The sequence below is a fragment of the Pimephales promelas genome, chromosome 23, assembly GCF_988280905.1.
Source record: "Pimephales promelas chromosome 23, fPimPro1.hap1.1, whole genome shotgun sequence".
NCBI classification, from domain to species: domain Eukaryota; kingdom Metazoa; phylum Chordata; class Actinopteri; order Cypriniformes; family Leuciscidae; genus Pimephales; species Pimephales promelas.
Window position 1 is genome coordinate 21,978,389 of NC_142791.1, and position 13,578 is coordinate 21,991,966.

At 39.1% G+C, this 13,578-nt stretch overlaps 1 protein-coding gene across 1 annotated transcript in view; it reads right to left on the reverse strand.

Moving 5' to 3' along the window:
- The window catches only part of tcf7l1a (transcription factor 7 like 1a), a 36,342-nt gene that overhangs the window by 11,110 nt on the left and 11,654 nt on the right, over nucleotides 1-13,578 (reverse strand). Inside the window, exon 4 of the mRNA XM_039664339.2 lies at nucleotides 3,382-3,465. Within this exon, the coding sequence (XP_039520273.1) occupies nucleotides 3,382-3,465 (84 nt within the window). The remainder of the gene's footprint in view (nucleotides 1-3,381; nucleotides 3,466-13,578) is intronic.

Genomic DNA, 13,578 nt, shown 5'->3' on the forward strand with positions numbered 1-13,578 from the left:
GACTAGTCCAAATGCCTTTGAGACAGACAACGGCTAAGGTGGGGGCTAGACAAGTGCGATTGCCCTGTCGACTGTTGCTAATGTAAAGCCCCGTTCACACTACATGCGACCAAGCGACGCGATACCATTCATTATCAATGGTGAGCGGGCGACTTCCGGCGACATGCGCGACCGTTGGGGCGTGTACAGCGACGCGACAAAGTTGAGAAATGTTTAACTTTATGCAAATGAAGGGCGATTTTCACGAGCGACAACCAATAGGAGTGAAGTCATTGGAGCGCGTCACTCTTCAGTGCTGAGTCTGACCGAGGCAAGTTGAACGAGAAGCTAATTTTAGCAGTCAGAAACTGTCCTATAATTCATGATATATCTCCGTGTACATACAGTGGTGTTCATCGTACTGACTCCGTGACTGAATGGTTTCAGGGAACCCAGATAGGCCGGTATTTGCCCGTTTGCTGCAGTTAAATTGCCGCGATGGCAAAGAGCACTCACTGTTTCTCGTTCATCTTTAATATTATGCATTTTATGTACCGATTCCATTTATATTTAGACTTTTCCTTACAAAATATTTGTTTGTAGCGGCAATAAAATGTATTTGTTGTCTAACATATAGAGTAACTTCCGTGAATGTCACTCACAAACATTACTAGGCAACCAGTGGGGAACGCCCTCCGGCGCAGCCACAGGCGACCTGCAGCGACAAAGTCGCGTGTAGTGTGAACGGGGCTTAAGTGTAAATACAGTGACTGAACCTGGGTTTTAAGAACCAGGGGCCGGATTCACAAAACATTCTTAAGAATAAAATTACTCTGAAGTGAAACTGATCGATCATTAAAACAGTGATCAGATTAACTTGGCAAGTTGGCACAATACATTAAAAACAGAATGCTGAGCAATGGGCTATATGCACGCATAAGTTCCGCATTTGACGTAAGGATGCTCGTCCATTTCCGGTTGTGTAGATTAAAGCGGAGGAAAACCGGAGAAAACGGGATTATGGCAGAGTCTTCAATATTTACTGTCCTCTCGTCTTTGAAACGAAACGTACATACGTTTAGATGTAATTTTATATATAGTTATGTTTATTTAATATAATTTTAAAAAGAAGCATAAACACAACGAGGGGTGTCTGTTTTATCTGTTTTTGTGACTAACGTTTCATTAGTATAACCATGGAGTATAAAATTCAATATAAATTCTCGGTATTGCATTGGACTCTATGATCGGCGGAAGTTATCGAGCATCCTTAATCCTTCACCGGAAATAACGCCGTGCATAGAGCCCATAACTCCGATCAAGACAGTCCCGACTAAAATAGTCTGCGCGCTTATGATAACTCCGGTAATCTGCAGGCAAAAAGCAAATAGACAGGTTTTGAGTGTTTTCATTCAGCGAGTCTTCAGCAATACCCAACTCTCAATCAAATAACACCAACACCTGTCATTTTTTTCTAAAGAAAATGAAAAATGAATGAAAATTAATGAGAGCTACTGAGGAATTTAAGAATTGCACAATTTTACATACTTTTTGTTATTGTTTTCTTTCTTCTGAAGATTTACGAAATAAGAACTTCTTTCTTAAGATTTTCATGAATCCGGAAAAGATCTGATACAAAACGGAGCTTACAACACATTATGTTTTTTTTTACTGTGTCTAAGTTCGAGAAACCAGAAATGCTAAAACTAATTTAATTAGACTACTCAAAAAAACACTTTAGGAGTCTGGGGGTAAAGAAAAGTACGATTGTATTACCATAACAGACACTGTGTGAAAATACCATGGTTTTTGGACTTTAGAATACTATGGTATATATGAATATGCAAATCAAATTGTACCAATTGTGTTATACTTCAAACTACTATTGTATTACTATTTGATACAAGAACTATGGCAATGTCACAGGATTTTTAGATCGAATTTAACCAACAAAAATCTCACACACAGCTTACAGAGGAGTGGACAAAGCTGAAGTTCCCACAATGCCTCACACATCACCTGTCCCTCTGTTCTGGTTTGATGTATTATTCATGTAGCCTGGGTCCAGATGCATTGTATGGCAGGCAATGTGAAGAGGTGGGCTTGGTGCTGCAATATCAAACTCACACATGCTCAGAGGGATGCCACTGGAATGCTAAACAAACCCGGTTCCTGAATAATTGAGCCTTTCGGACCACTCTGGCTCACCCTATTAGCATGTGTGCCTTCTGGACCCAATCTGTGCAGCCACAGTTTCCACAGGTCACTCACACACTCTCTGCAGCCTGGTGTGAATTCAGCAGCCCCTGCCATTCATTAGAAACACAATAAAACCTCCTGCATGTAACCTAATTATTTACCGACTCTAATTAATCCTCCAATCACAAGAGATTCCCCAAGATCTACATGCCAGATGAGGTAGCGAAGTCTGTTTTCCTGGCGGGAGAACAGTAGCATTCAGTGTTTCTTCGTTCTGTCAGGACAACACAATACTGAGTGTTAAAGCAAAGTCAGCATCAACAGGCTTCAATGGTCAACTCATCTCCGTATAATTGGATTGAAATTCCCCCGCTGCATATTTGCAGTCTGTCTGGAGTCCCCAAGCATGATAATAGGTGCTTTATGAAACGCATGCTAAGTAAATAAAGACAAGACGGCAGACACAACAGACCCAGTGTACCGGTGCTATTATCAGGTCATCGTAATCTTTGGCCTGAGAACTTTAAATTGGATTCTCATTTAGACAGAACTGACCCAAAGGTCTGTTTGGGAATCTCTTGGGCAAACGCTCTAATCTTCCAGTTAGGACCACAGTCAGTGATCACTTTGTCACCGTGGCAAAACCTCATTCGTTCTGAGCTGACTACCTCCATGTTTGGAGGGTGAAAAAAAAAAAAGTGTCTCCGGAATGGATTAGCTGCCATTTGGAGCGAGCATTCCTGAGGTTCTCCGCCGTGGTGTCTGGAAAGGGCAAAGCAGGTCAAAAGTTGGGTCGCATGAGTGGCCGGAGGGGGTGGAATGGCAGGAAAATAAGTCTTTAGCTTGTTGACACTTAGTACGACAAGCTTAAGCCCTTGGCCTTAGCCAGGCTTCGGCTAAAAGCTAGTCGTGCTTGTGTGGGCAAACATATTTCCGCTTGTTCACTGTGAAAGAGTGTACCAATGTACCTTTGCTCTGAAAACTAGTTAAACAAACCTAGTGAATTAAATCTCAGTACAATGTTTGAATGGTTTTAGATCATAATGTTGCCTTTCAAAGTATTTGTTTCCCAAGATCGCATATCACGCAAGAGCACAAGATAATGGACTATTTTCACAAAGGTTAGTCTATACCCAATTTATCTTCAGACTTTTTTGATTGCATTGTGTACGATACAGAATATGAAGTTGCTGGTGGACTTACTAAGTGCCCTGGTGTGGGTGATCTGGAGTCTTTGAGGGCCGCAGCCCCAGGAATGTCAAGAAGAGGCCATTTCATTTGTAGATACTGCAGAGAACAAAAGAGAAAATCACAATCATTAACACATTTGAAAGGTGGTCTACGTCATTGCATAACCAAAAATACTCCTATTAATCCAAATGGATATAATGATTTTAAAAAGTTTCCACCTTCAACGGGCGGGTTGAAAAGGTTTTTGTACTGCATTAAAGGAATAAACCAGGATATTTTATTTGCCACAGGAAAAAATTAAATCGGACACCTTCAATTTATGAACTTGGTTGAAAAGTCCATGAAGGTACAATTGACTATTAAGTGTAGCATATAGACTAGTATTTCTATACACAAACACAGATCTGTTTTTAATCTGGAATATTCCTTTAAATTGGAATTAGTCTGGTAGGGAGATTCAATGGAAGAAAAGAAATCAACTGAATGGACCAATGAGTCATCAACGAGTTTTAGCAATCCAGCTGTTCTTTGTCTTAATTCATTTGAAAGCTGTAGAGATGAACTTCGAGTGCTGTTTAGCACCTGGGAGCGTTAGCTGGAACAGTTTGCAGGGCCGAGACAAGAGCAGTCCGGCCCAGGGGAGGGGAAAGTTAAACATGATTTGCACTGCAGGTCCCAGCATAGTAAATGCCCAGCTGGATGGATAATATGGGTGTATGTTAGTTTGAGGAACAGCTGGGAGGAAATCCCATAACGTACTGGGAGAATAGGAAGGGGCCTTACAGAATGCATAGAGCAGAATCAGAGATCTGCCTTTGTCGAATTTTACCCATCTATAAATCAATGAGTGTGTATGAAGAACGCAAAAGCGATGCTGCTAGGGTGAGCGAGGTATGGAATGAGAGAAGGAGCATGGAGGAGACACACAGTGATGAATGACTGGACTTCCTATACAGTGGGAGACATTTATTGTGCAAGCCCTTGTTGCTCAGTGCACTTGTCAAAGTTTGATGCCTTTCAGCTTTTCTGGGGCCCCTCGCATCCAGCGCTTATGATTTTCAGGAGCAATTTATAAAATCGAGTTTTTCAACCCTTCACGGAGCAACCCCGCCTGGCTCGGTCATCTGGTTTGTGTAGAAGTCAAACCATATCAGATGTTCCTGTGGAGTCATCATTCCTGTATCTAAGCTCTTGAGTCTAGGGGCTGAAAGCATCTGGGGTTATAGTGAACATATACCTCAAAAACTCTTTCCAATTTATAGTTCTCCTTAAGGGACACCATAAATGTAGACAAATCCTTATACATCGACATCCAAGCATATATACTAGGGGTGGGCTATGATCAACATCTCGTATCACAGTCACAGTTATTTTTGCCTGAAATGCAATGAATTATTAGCAGTAATCTCTTGTATAGGCATAAGTTGGATATTATCCAACATCCCAACACCAAAACTCCAGCAGAGTCCATCGTTAAAACAATAAGATATCATAGTAAACAATACAGAGCCGCTGCAAGGGCTGTGCGAACTGTGCAACCGCACAGGGCCTCGCGGGTTTTTCATAGGGCTGAAATCTCCCAGTCAATTTATTGGTCGAAACGTTCCGGATCAACCAAAATTCTGATTGGTCGTTTTTTGACGTGTTAATTTCATCAGGTGGAAAGCAGTAATTGCTAATGGGGGTGTTTTCAGAGCACCCCTGTCTTCAGAACACCCTCCTTGTTAACACTTTTTTGGATTAGCCCAATCTACTGGAGACAGATTGAAGAAAGTATAAATAGCTACAAATGCTATATCACCTAAAAACGGTGCGCTAACTTGTCTGCGTTAGGTTGCCCCGTCTGTTTTGAATAGGCTATATGAATGAACATATAAGAATTGGCCTAAACATTGAAATATTCCAATTAGTAATAATTGTTTTTATAACTGTAGACACACCCGCATGCAACGACTTTATTGGGCAATTGAGCTGTATATGTTTTGAGCCAGTAAAAAAAAAATAAGTTAATGATCTCCATACGGGTGATTATCTGCTTATCGTTATTTAATCTACTTACGAACTAAATTTACACTCTATTCAACAGATTTCAATGTACTACCTTTTAAAGCAACACCAAGGAACTTTTCCTCTGCGGTCACCCTACAGGTTGGAAGCGGAATTGTCCAATTATGTTGCATATTCCTCAACAGTTCTTGTGCTGATATCACTAGTTGACAAAGTACTATTTTCGGAAATCATAGGCAGTCATATTGCGCAGGTGCACGTGATGCAACGCAGTCAGAGACGACAGAGTGTGTAATTTCAGTGCCACATAATTAAGTCAGAAACGATTTAATATACTGCAAATAGCCTATTCGTTTTTATGTTTATCTAAAAATAAACATTTATCCTTGCTTGGGGGACCTTACATTTCAAGTTTGCACAGGGCCTCGCACCCCACCTGCGACGGCACTGAAACAACCTAAACATGTTCTACAACCAACCATTGTGGTACATAAGGGGTTAATAAGGCTTTGTTTCTCCCTTTAAACTTCATTCATCACAAGTGGAATTGTTGTGAGGATGTTTGGTTAAGACTGTGGGCTAAAAATGGAAAAGACATTATGGTCCGGTGGACGGGGTTGCAGGGTTAGTTGGAGCGGAAAACAAAAGTAGTTCATGAGCAAGGATTGGTACAGTTTCCTTACAGCTGGCAGGATGAATCGAGACCTTGTGCCTTGTTTATTAAAGATGTTGGTTCACTTTCACCTTCCCTTGTCTGTAGTACAGTTGATAAACGGCAACTGTAACTAAGTTCAACTTCTAATTTGGCCAGACAGTCAAAATGAATGTCCTTTAAGAGACAACTGACCTAAAAATGAACTCCTCCTTGCGTTTTGTTCCAAACCTGTATGATTTTCTGTCTTCTGTGGAGCATAAAAGATGATATTTTGAAGAATTTTGGGGTCCAAGCAACATAAAAATAGTAATTCCCATTTGAAATGCGTTTCAGTAAATAATGACAGAATTTACATTTTAAGGTGAGCTATCCCTTTAAGATCATGGCCTGCTTTCAGTGCGCATCTGTGAACGGTTCTTGAGAGGAACCACTCTGAGAAGCATCTAGTTCTTGTCCGAGGCCTACCAAGTTTCTGGTATTTGCAGCTGCAGTTAAAGTGGACGGATGACTGAAAAAATACAATCTACCTTCCCCATCATAACCGCCATCACTTGACTGAAAACTTAACATACTATCTTGAAATACAATCTCAGTTTTGCCTTCCCACACAAACACACAGACTACCGGGCTGCAGGGACCTGTGCCCTGCTTTTCTGGAGACACAAAGGGAGATCGGCCAAAGTAAACAATCATGGGGTCTGGGGATTTGTATTTGAAAGCCATAATTCCAGGAGCAGATGCTTAGCAATATGCAACATTGACTTCTTGTTGAGAAGAGAAAAGAAATGGTGCGCAGACATGAACCCCTCAAAATGTATGTCAAATGAGGCGACGACCTGCTGACCAACATAATCAATCAAAGCCTCACGAAGAAAAACATCACAAACAAATACTATGCAAGAAAAATACATTCTATATCTGCAAACTGTGGTCGAAAATATGTGGTCAACCAATAATAGTTTCAACACATAGTGGCTGACATGCATGATATTTATTTATTTAAATTTTTCTACTCTATATTTAAATTTATTTTATATTTATAAATGCATAAAAAAAACTGTGGATCTCAAAATGGCCAAATATCCACAGAATAATCTGCCTGGCTGATATTTAAAAAAAAAAAAATCTTGAGCATGCATACTGATTATTAAAAATACTTTAAATAATCACGATTAATCGCATCCAAAATAAAAGTTTGTGTTTACATAATATATGTGTGTGTAGTGTGTATAATTATTTTGTATATATAAATACACACATATGCATGTATATATTTAAGAAAAAGATGTTATTAATATATCAAATATTTATTTACAATATTAATTTTGTATAAATAAATATAAAGTACATACTTGCAAATATTTCTTAAATATATACATGCATGTGTGTGTATTTATATATACAAAATAATTACACACACTACACACATATATTATGTTAACACAAACTTTTATTTTGGATGCGATTAAACGCGATTAATTTTTTCACAGCCCTAGAAAAAAGATACTGAATTATTAAAAAAAAAAAAAAAAAATCAATGTCACTCATTGCCCTAGGCAGGCTAAGCCCGAAGACATACTTCTAACCGGGTTCATGCGGGGGTTTAATTTCATAAACACACCTAGAGTGGGTTTGTAGCTGTCTACTTGATGTCAAGAGGTCACAGAGAAAGATTGAAATGCTGTTTAAATACTTTCTGCACCGCTGAGCGAAGATGATTTGGATCTTTAACAGGATTGTGACAACTTAAAACTTCACAAATACACTCTTGACAGTCATATGCTGAATGAAATGAAGACGACACATCTTTAAGGGGATATCTCTCTGGAAGTCTCAACATGTGTTTCTGCAACCGCAAGCTTCGTTTTGGACACCGGGGATTTTAAAACGCTGTACCTCAAACAGCAACAGCTTCCAATAGCACAATGTTCTTGGGGGGTGGGGATTGGATAAATCCTGAGTGGGGCGGAGCCAAGTAGGTCATGTCAATCACTCAAAGCATGGCCTACATTTCCCCCCAATGTTTTCACCCATTCCACACACACCCTCCACTAGAATGGAGCAGGACGTTGGCGGAGCACAAAGGAATCCATTACATCTTAGCATCAGAACAGTCAAGACAGACAAAAGCTCTGGATTACATGCATGTATGCCTATAGGGCAGTGCCCTGATGCGGCCAGAGGGGTCTGACATCACCTGACTCATTTATTTACGCGAGCGACACCTCTTGCTGCTCTTTTCACTTGCTGCCAGAGGGAAAGACAATAGAGACGGCGGTTTCCAGCCCTCCCTCACCGCAGGTTGGCATTCAGGCCTATTGTTTGTTTAAGAGCTGCAAGAGTTTCCGATAATTAAGTAAACAATTCATAGGCAAACGACACCCCTATCTGTGCTAATTGGAAATTAATTTGCAGGGAAAGGAGAGGAATTCTTGACCGCCTCCAAATATGAATTAGGAGATCTGAGCCTTTCTATTGATGGGAAGGAGAAAAAATTTGAACAACAAAAGCAACATTAATAAGCAAACAATTATGTAATTATGAAGTCGGAGTTGTTCAGAGATTAAACTCTGGAGGAGGAGAAGCTCATTAAAGCAGACTTATCTTATTACAGGAACATTAATCGGATGGATTGCAGTAATTTAACCAACAAATCGCCTATTCATCCACCGATCACATTAGGAAGTAATTCAAGGTTCTGGGAACTTTCATGTACAAGGGATCAGCAGATACTAATTTTGTTTCAGGAATTGGATCCAAACCTGTGTGCATATAAACAGCCACAGCGTAAAATAAATTTCTTTGAAATAAAATATTACTTTGATCAAAATAATCTGCAATGTCATTTTAGGGCAAATAAGTCATTTTTATTTATTAGGGATGCACAATATATAATTTGGTAGAGGCCAAGATTATTATTATAAATGATCAGAATCAGTTTATTTAGGCCAATTTTCTTCTTTTATTTCAATTTAAATAACATATCTCTGGTTTAAACTGAAGAAAGGATAAGATATATATTTATTTTTATATTTAACATATATAATCATTATTTATTAGTCTCATTTGGACAGTATAGTAAGGTTACAAAAGTACTAAAATATTTTACATACTCTTGTAAATTGTGATTTTCTTAACTGTCAAAGTGTCAATACAATATACATCTATAATATTAGTCACTATATCAATTATAGGCCATATTTTAAATTAAAAATCAGCTCTTAAATTTTAAATAAAATAAATGTTTAAACAGAATACAATTTTTCTACACCATTAATATCAGTCAAAACACAAAATTATCTGTTATTGGCAACAACAACAAAAAAAAACCTTCTCTTATATATAATAAAAAAAAAAATAAAAAAAAAAATCAAAGATTTGTTCCAGTAGTTCAGTGGCGCTGACTGACCTGCCTACATTCGAAGCGTTAAAGTGCTTCTTTTCATCAAGCCAGTGTCTTCCACACAGAACTGGGCAGGAAAGACTCATGACTGACAGTTGCTCTCCGAGTTCCCATGGATACTATTGTGACCTCACTGATAACACTACTCCCTCCATTCACTGCCTACTTAAAGAACTGGTTCAGAGGTCAGCCATCCGGAGACCAGGGGTTTCCATGGCAATGTGGCCCATTTAGGGACGGCAACAGAGACCAAGTTTGTATTCATCAACCGCCCGGTCGCAAAAGAAAAAAAAAAGGAACTACCTTTGGGAGACACCTTCAGTTTCTGATCACAAACACACACTTTAGGCTATCCACATTAATCAGAATCATTTTGAAAACGCCTTTTCATTTCAAAACACTCTCTTGTCCACACTGAAACATCAGAAAACGCCAAATTCGCCTTACTGCGCATGTGTAAAACCACATAAAAGCTCACTGAGGCGATACATAATAAAGTTCTCATGCTATTCTTCTGGCAGAATCATTTTATTTAGCACGACATATCTCGGCATTATATGTTTGGTCTAAAGCGTAACCGCTCTTATGTTTTGCCGCAGGACAGCAAATGCCAGTAAATATTCTATCATCTTTGCAAGATTGCGATATGAAGAGTGTACAAAGTAACATGTTTAGCAACAGAGTGAAAGTGAATAGCACATAACAGTAGGGCTGGGAGATAAAAAAAAAACAAGTAAAAAAGTAACATCTCGATTTGTTTGGAACAATTGACTGATTCAAGACTTACTAGTCAACTTAAAAACGTAACTACAATATGATTCAAGTACTCTTTATTAACCATCTGGTTAAAAAAAGTGATATTCCAAGTGCACCACACATGAAGTGATCAACGGTGTAAATGTAAAACAGCATGCAATATTGTACAAACTCATCTTAAACATAATATCTATATACTCAGAAATAATATAAAATAAAATGCTAAGTATTTCTAAACAAAAAAGTAATAGATAACACCAGTAATGTTGTTATTAATAATATTATTATTAGGTAAAGCCTTTATCTACAATGCATGTCATTATCATGCAAACATGAAATATCAAACATACAGTAGCCTGGTTATTTTATAGGTTTTTGCATTCCATTGCGCTATTTCTCCTATTGTTTTTATGTTTAACGCACATGTTTGGCTGTTCTCGTGTCTCGAGTCTTTTGCAGCATCTGAAATGGCATTTCTAAAAACGTGAAGATGACAAAATCATGTGTAACTTTGCCATTTTCCCCATAACAATGCCCACGTTTTTTACGTTTTTTTTTTTTCAACGCAATACCGCATTTCTGTGAACAGCTGCTTAAGATTAGGACACCACACAAAAGCGGTTCATCAGGCGTGCCATCATATGTTGGATCAGTTGGATCATTTTCTTGTCAACTGTTGTTAACTGTTACCATTGCTGAATTGTCAACATTGCATAATTTTTACGTTTGTTTACATTTTATTCAAAACCGCGATTTCTCGATTTAAAAATAATAAAATCATGGCACAACATTAAATTTGAATTAATCATAAAAATCGCCCAGCCCCACATAACAAGCACAATAGCGGTATAAGCATACATATCTATCAATTTAATATGCATCACAGTTTTCGCAAGATCAAAAACGCTGTCTCAGTGTGAACGGAGAAAAAAAAAAGGTGCCATTTCAAATGAAAACATTAGTGTGATTTGATTTTTCATAATAAAAAATTTACAATATACTTGTATTGACAAGTACTATTTCACCAGATAAGCAAAAACAAAACTTGACAACAGAAGGAATAAGAGCGTTATTGTGGCGCAAGACAAAACAGTAGGTCAAATAAAACCCAACACATAATTACGACCACGAGAAAGTAATAAGCTGTCTGTTGAGAGTTCTGTTTCTGCAAAGGCAAAATGCAGCCACCCTTCTTAAAGTCAATTACAAGACAGTTATGCGGTTTCCAGTATTTCGGTATCTGGTTACAACACTGCAGACCAAACTACTATACCCAGGTTTACGATGAACAGCCTGGGCTTGTTAACCCACAAGCAGCCAAGAGGGATAACAAAGACATTTTATAACCCAAAAATGCTCGCTGTAGTAATCTACAACTTTCTAGGCACCCAACTTATCATAATAACTATACTTTGCAATAATAATAATAATATAATTTGACTGAAACAATGGAGACTGTAAGTAGGCCTAATTAAATAAGACTACTAAAATCGAGATGCACATGCATTAAAGACAGTTGAAGATAAAATAGAGAAACCTTATTGTCTTTCTCAAATGCTAAGTGCATAATGAAGACAATGGGCTTATTGTGTCCTCTTGGTAGACTACCACCCCCCAGCACACACACACACGCACACGTACACACTAACTCAAACTTCACCCCAATATACCCCTCCTGCTAAAACACAACCAGTCCAACCAGTGTCAAAAGAGTAAAAAATAATAATAATAATCATGTCACCCGATTGCAAAACGTTCACACAGCAGCCACTGCAGTTTTGCTTGTTTAAAGCGGATTTGTTGATAAGCTTCCCTCCATATGGAGACCTAACTCGAGGCACAACAAATAAACAGGGATATTTTTTATAACCTGTTGGCTGCGAAGGATAAAACTTGAATCTACCACAGAGAGGCCCGAGGGAGCGAATTTCACATTCAGGAGGGGGGGAAAAAAATCCCTGAGCAATTAAATGCAGGAGAGGAAATCATGCAGATTTTTGCCAAATTGCACTAAATGACTGAAGCGTTATCTTTAGACCATTTACAACTGCTATTGTGCAATAATAGTCCAAGGGGGGCGATATGGAGGCATGACACAACATACCTGACTCACAATGGTGACCGCCCTGCCTAATTTCAAAAACTTTCTGCCTTGTCAAACCAGTTCCCTCCTGCAAACAATTAGTGCCGGACCACGTACCTCCGGAGCGCGCGCGTGTGTGTGTGTGTGTGCGCGTCTGGAAGGGCAGGAGGCGAAGAAGTGAAAGATGGAGAGGGAAAGAAGGGGGGAGAGAAAGAGTGAGGAGAGTGGAAGGGGGCTTGGAGTGCAATTATAGTGGGAATTTATGGCCTGAGAAACAATTTATAAATCACAGTGCATGGGCTAACACAATCCAGATTTCACTGCTCGCAGCTGTAACTGGCTCTAAAGTACACACAGCGTGTTTGTGTGGTTTTTCACGAGGTTGGGTCTAGGAGCAGGGCGGCTAGGAGAACGCACCATCGACATTGGCCATGACAAACTGTGGGAGTGTTTCAGAGAGGGCGAGACGCGATGCTAGGAATTGTTTACAATCGCAGGCAAACAGTATAAAACCTAAACAATGTGCTAACTGGCGCCTGGGTCGCACAATAAAAAAAAAAAAAACAGGAATATTATTGATCATGAGCATCATACTTCAACTTAATTTCACCAACTGGAGGAAGAATTGTGATTGACGACAATGTCAACAGAGCTACGTCCTCCAGCTTCTCCAACATAACTCTTTGTTTGGGACGGATTATGACGAGGCAATGTCCTAGGCAAGGCCCCCCTAGGTTGAAATAGAGCTCCAGGGGGTCCCCACCCCGGTTGAGGTGTTCCCATCGGTTGTTTTCACTTTCTTTTGGGTGCCCAACAAGGGCCCCCCTTTGGTTTAGTGCCCTTGGTATGTGCCAGGTAGGCCATTGCGTCGGTTTCTTTTAAAAAGGTTGATCTTGGTAACCATTCCAACTGCCACGTCATTAAAGGTTGAGGACATAACTGTTAGATAAGTTATTACTTTCAACAACTCTATAAGAAACCTAAAATCGTGTCCAAGTTTTGGTTGGTTGCCGCATTAACAAAGTTGGGAGAGAACTGCTGGAAAAGTGAAGGGTTGGAAAACGTTGGAAACATTTTCTTCAGTTTCATCCTATAAACTTTCAAGCAGTTACATCCCCTAACTTTGGTGACATTGTAGTCAACAGAAACACATTCTCCATTTTGGGGTTGTTATAAACTTAGTTATATAGTCAAAAGTGATTAATGTTCCAACAGTTACGTCTCCTAATGAGTTTTGGTTGACAACATAGTCAACAAAGTTAGAAAACTTACTAACTGCTGGAAACAGTTACATCCCTTAAATTT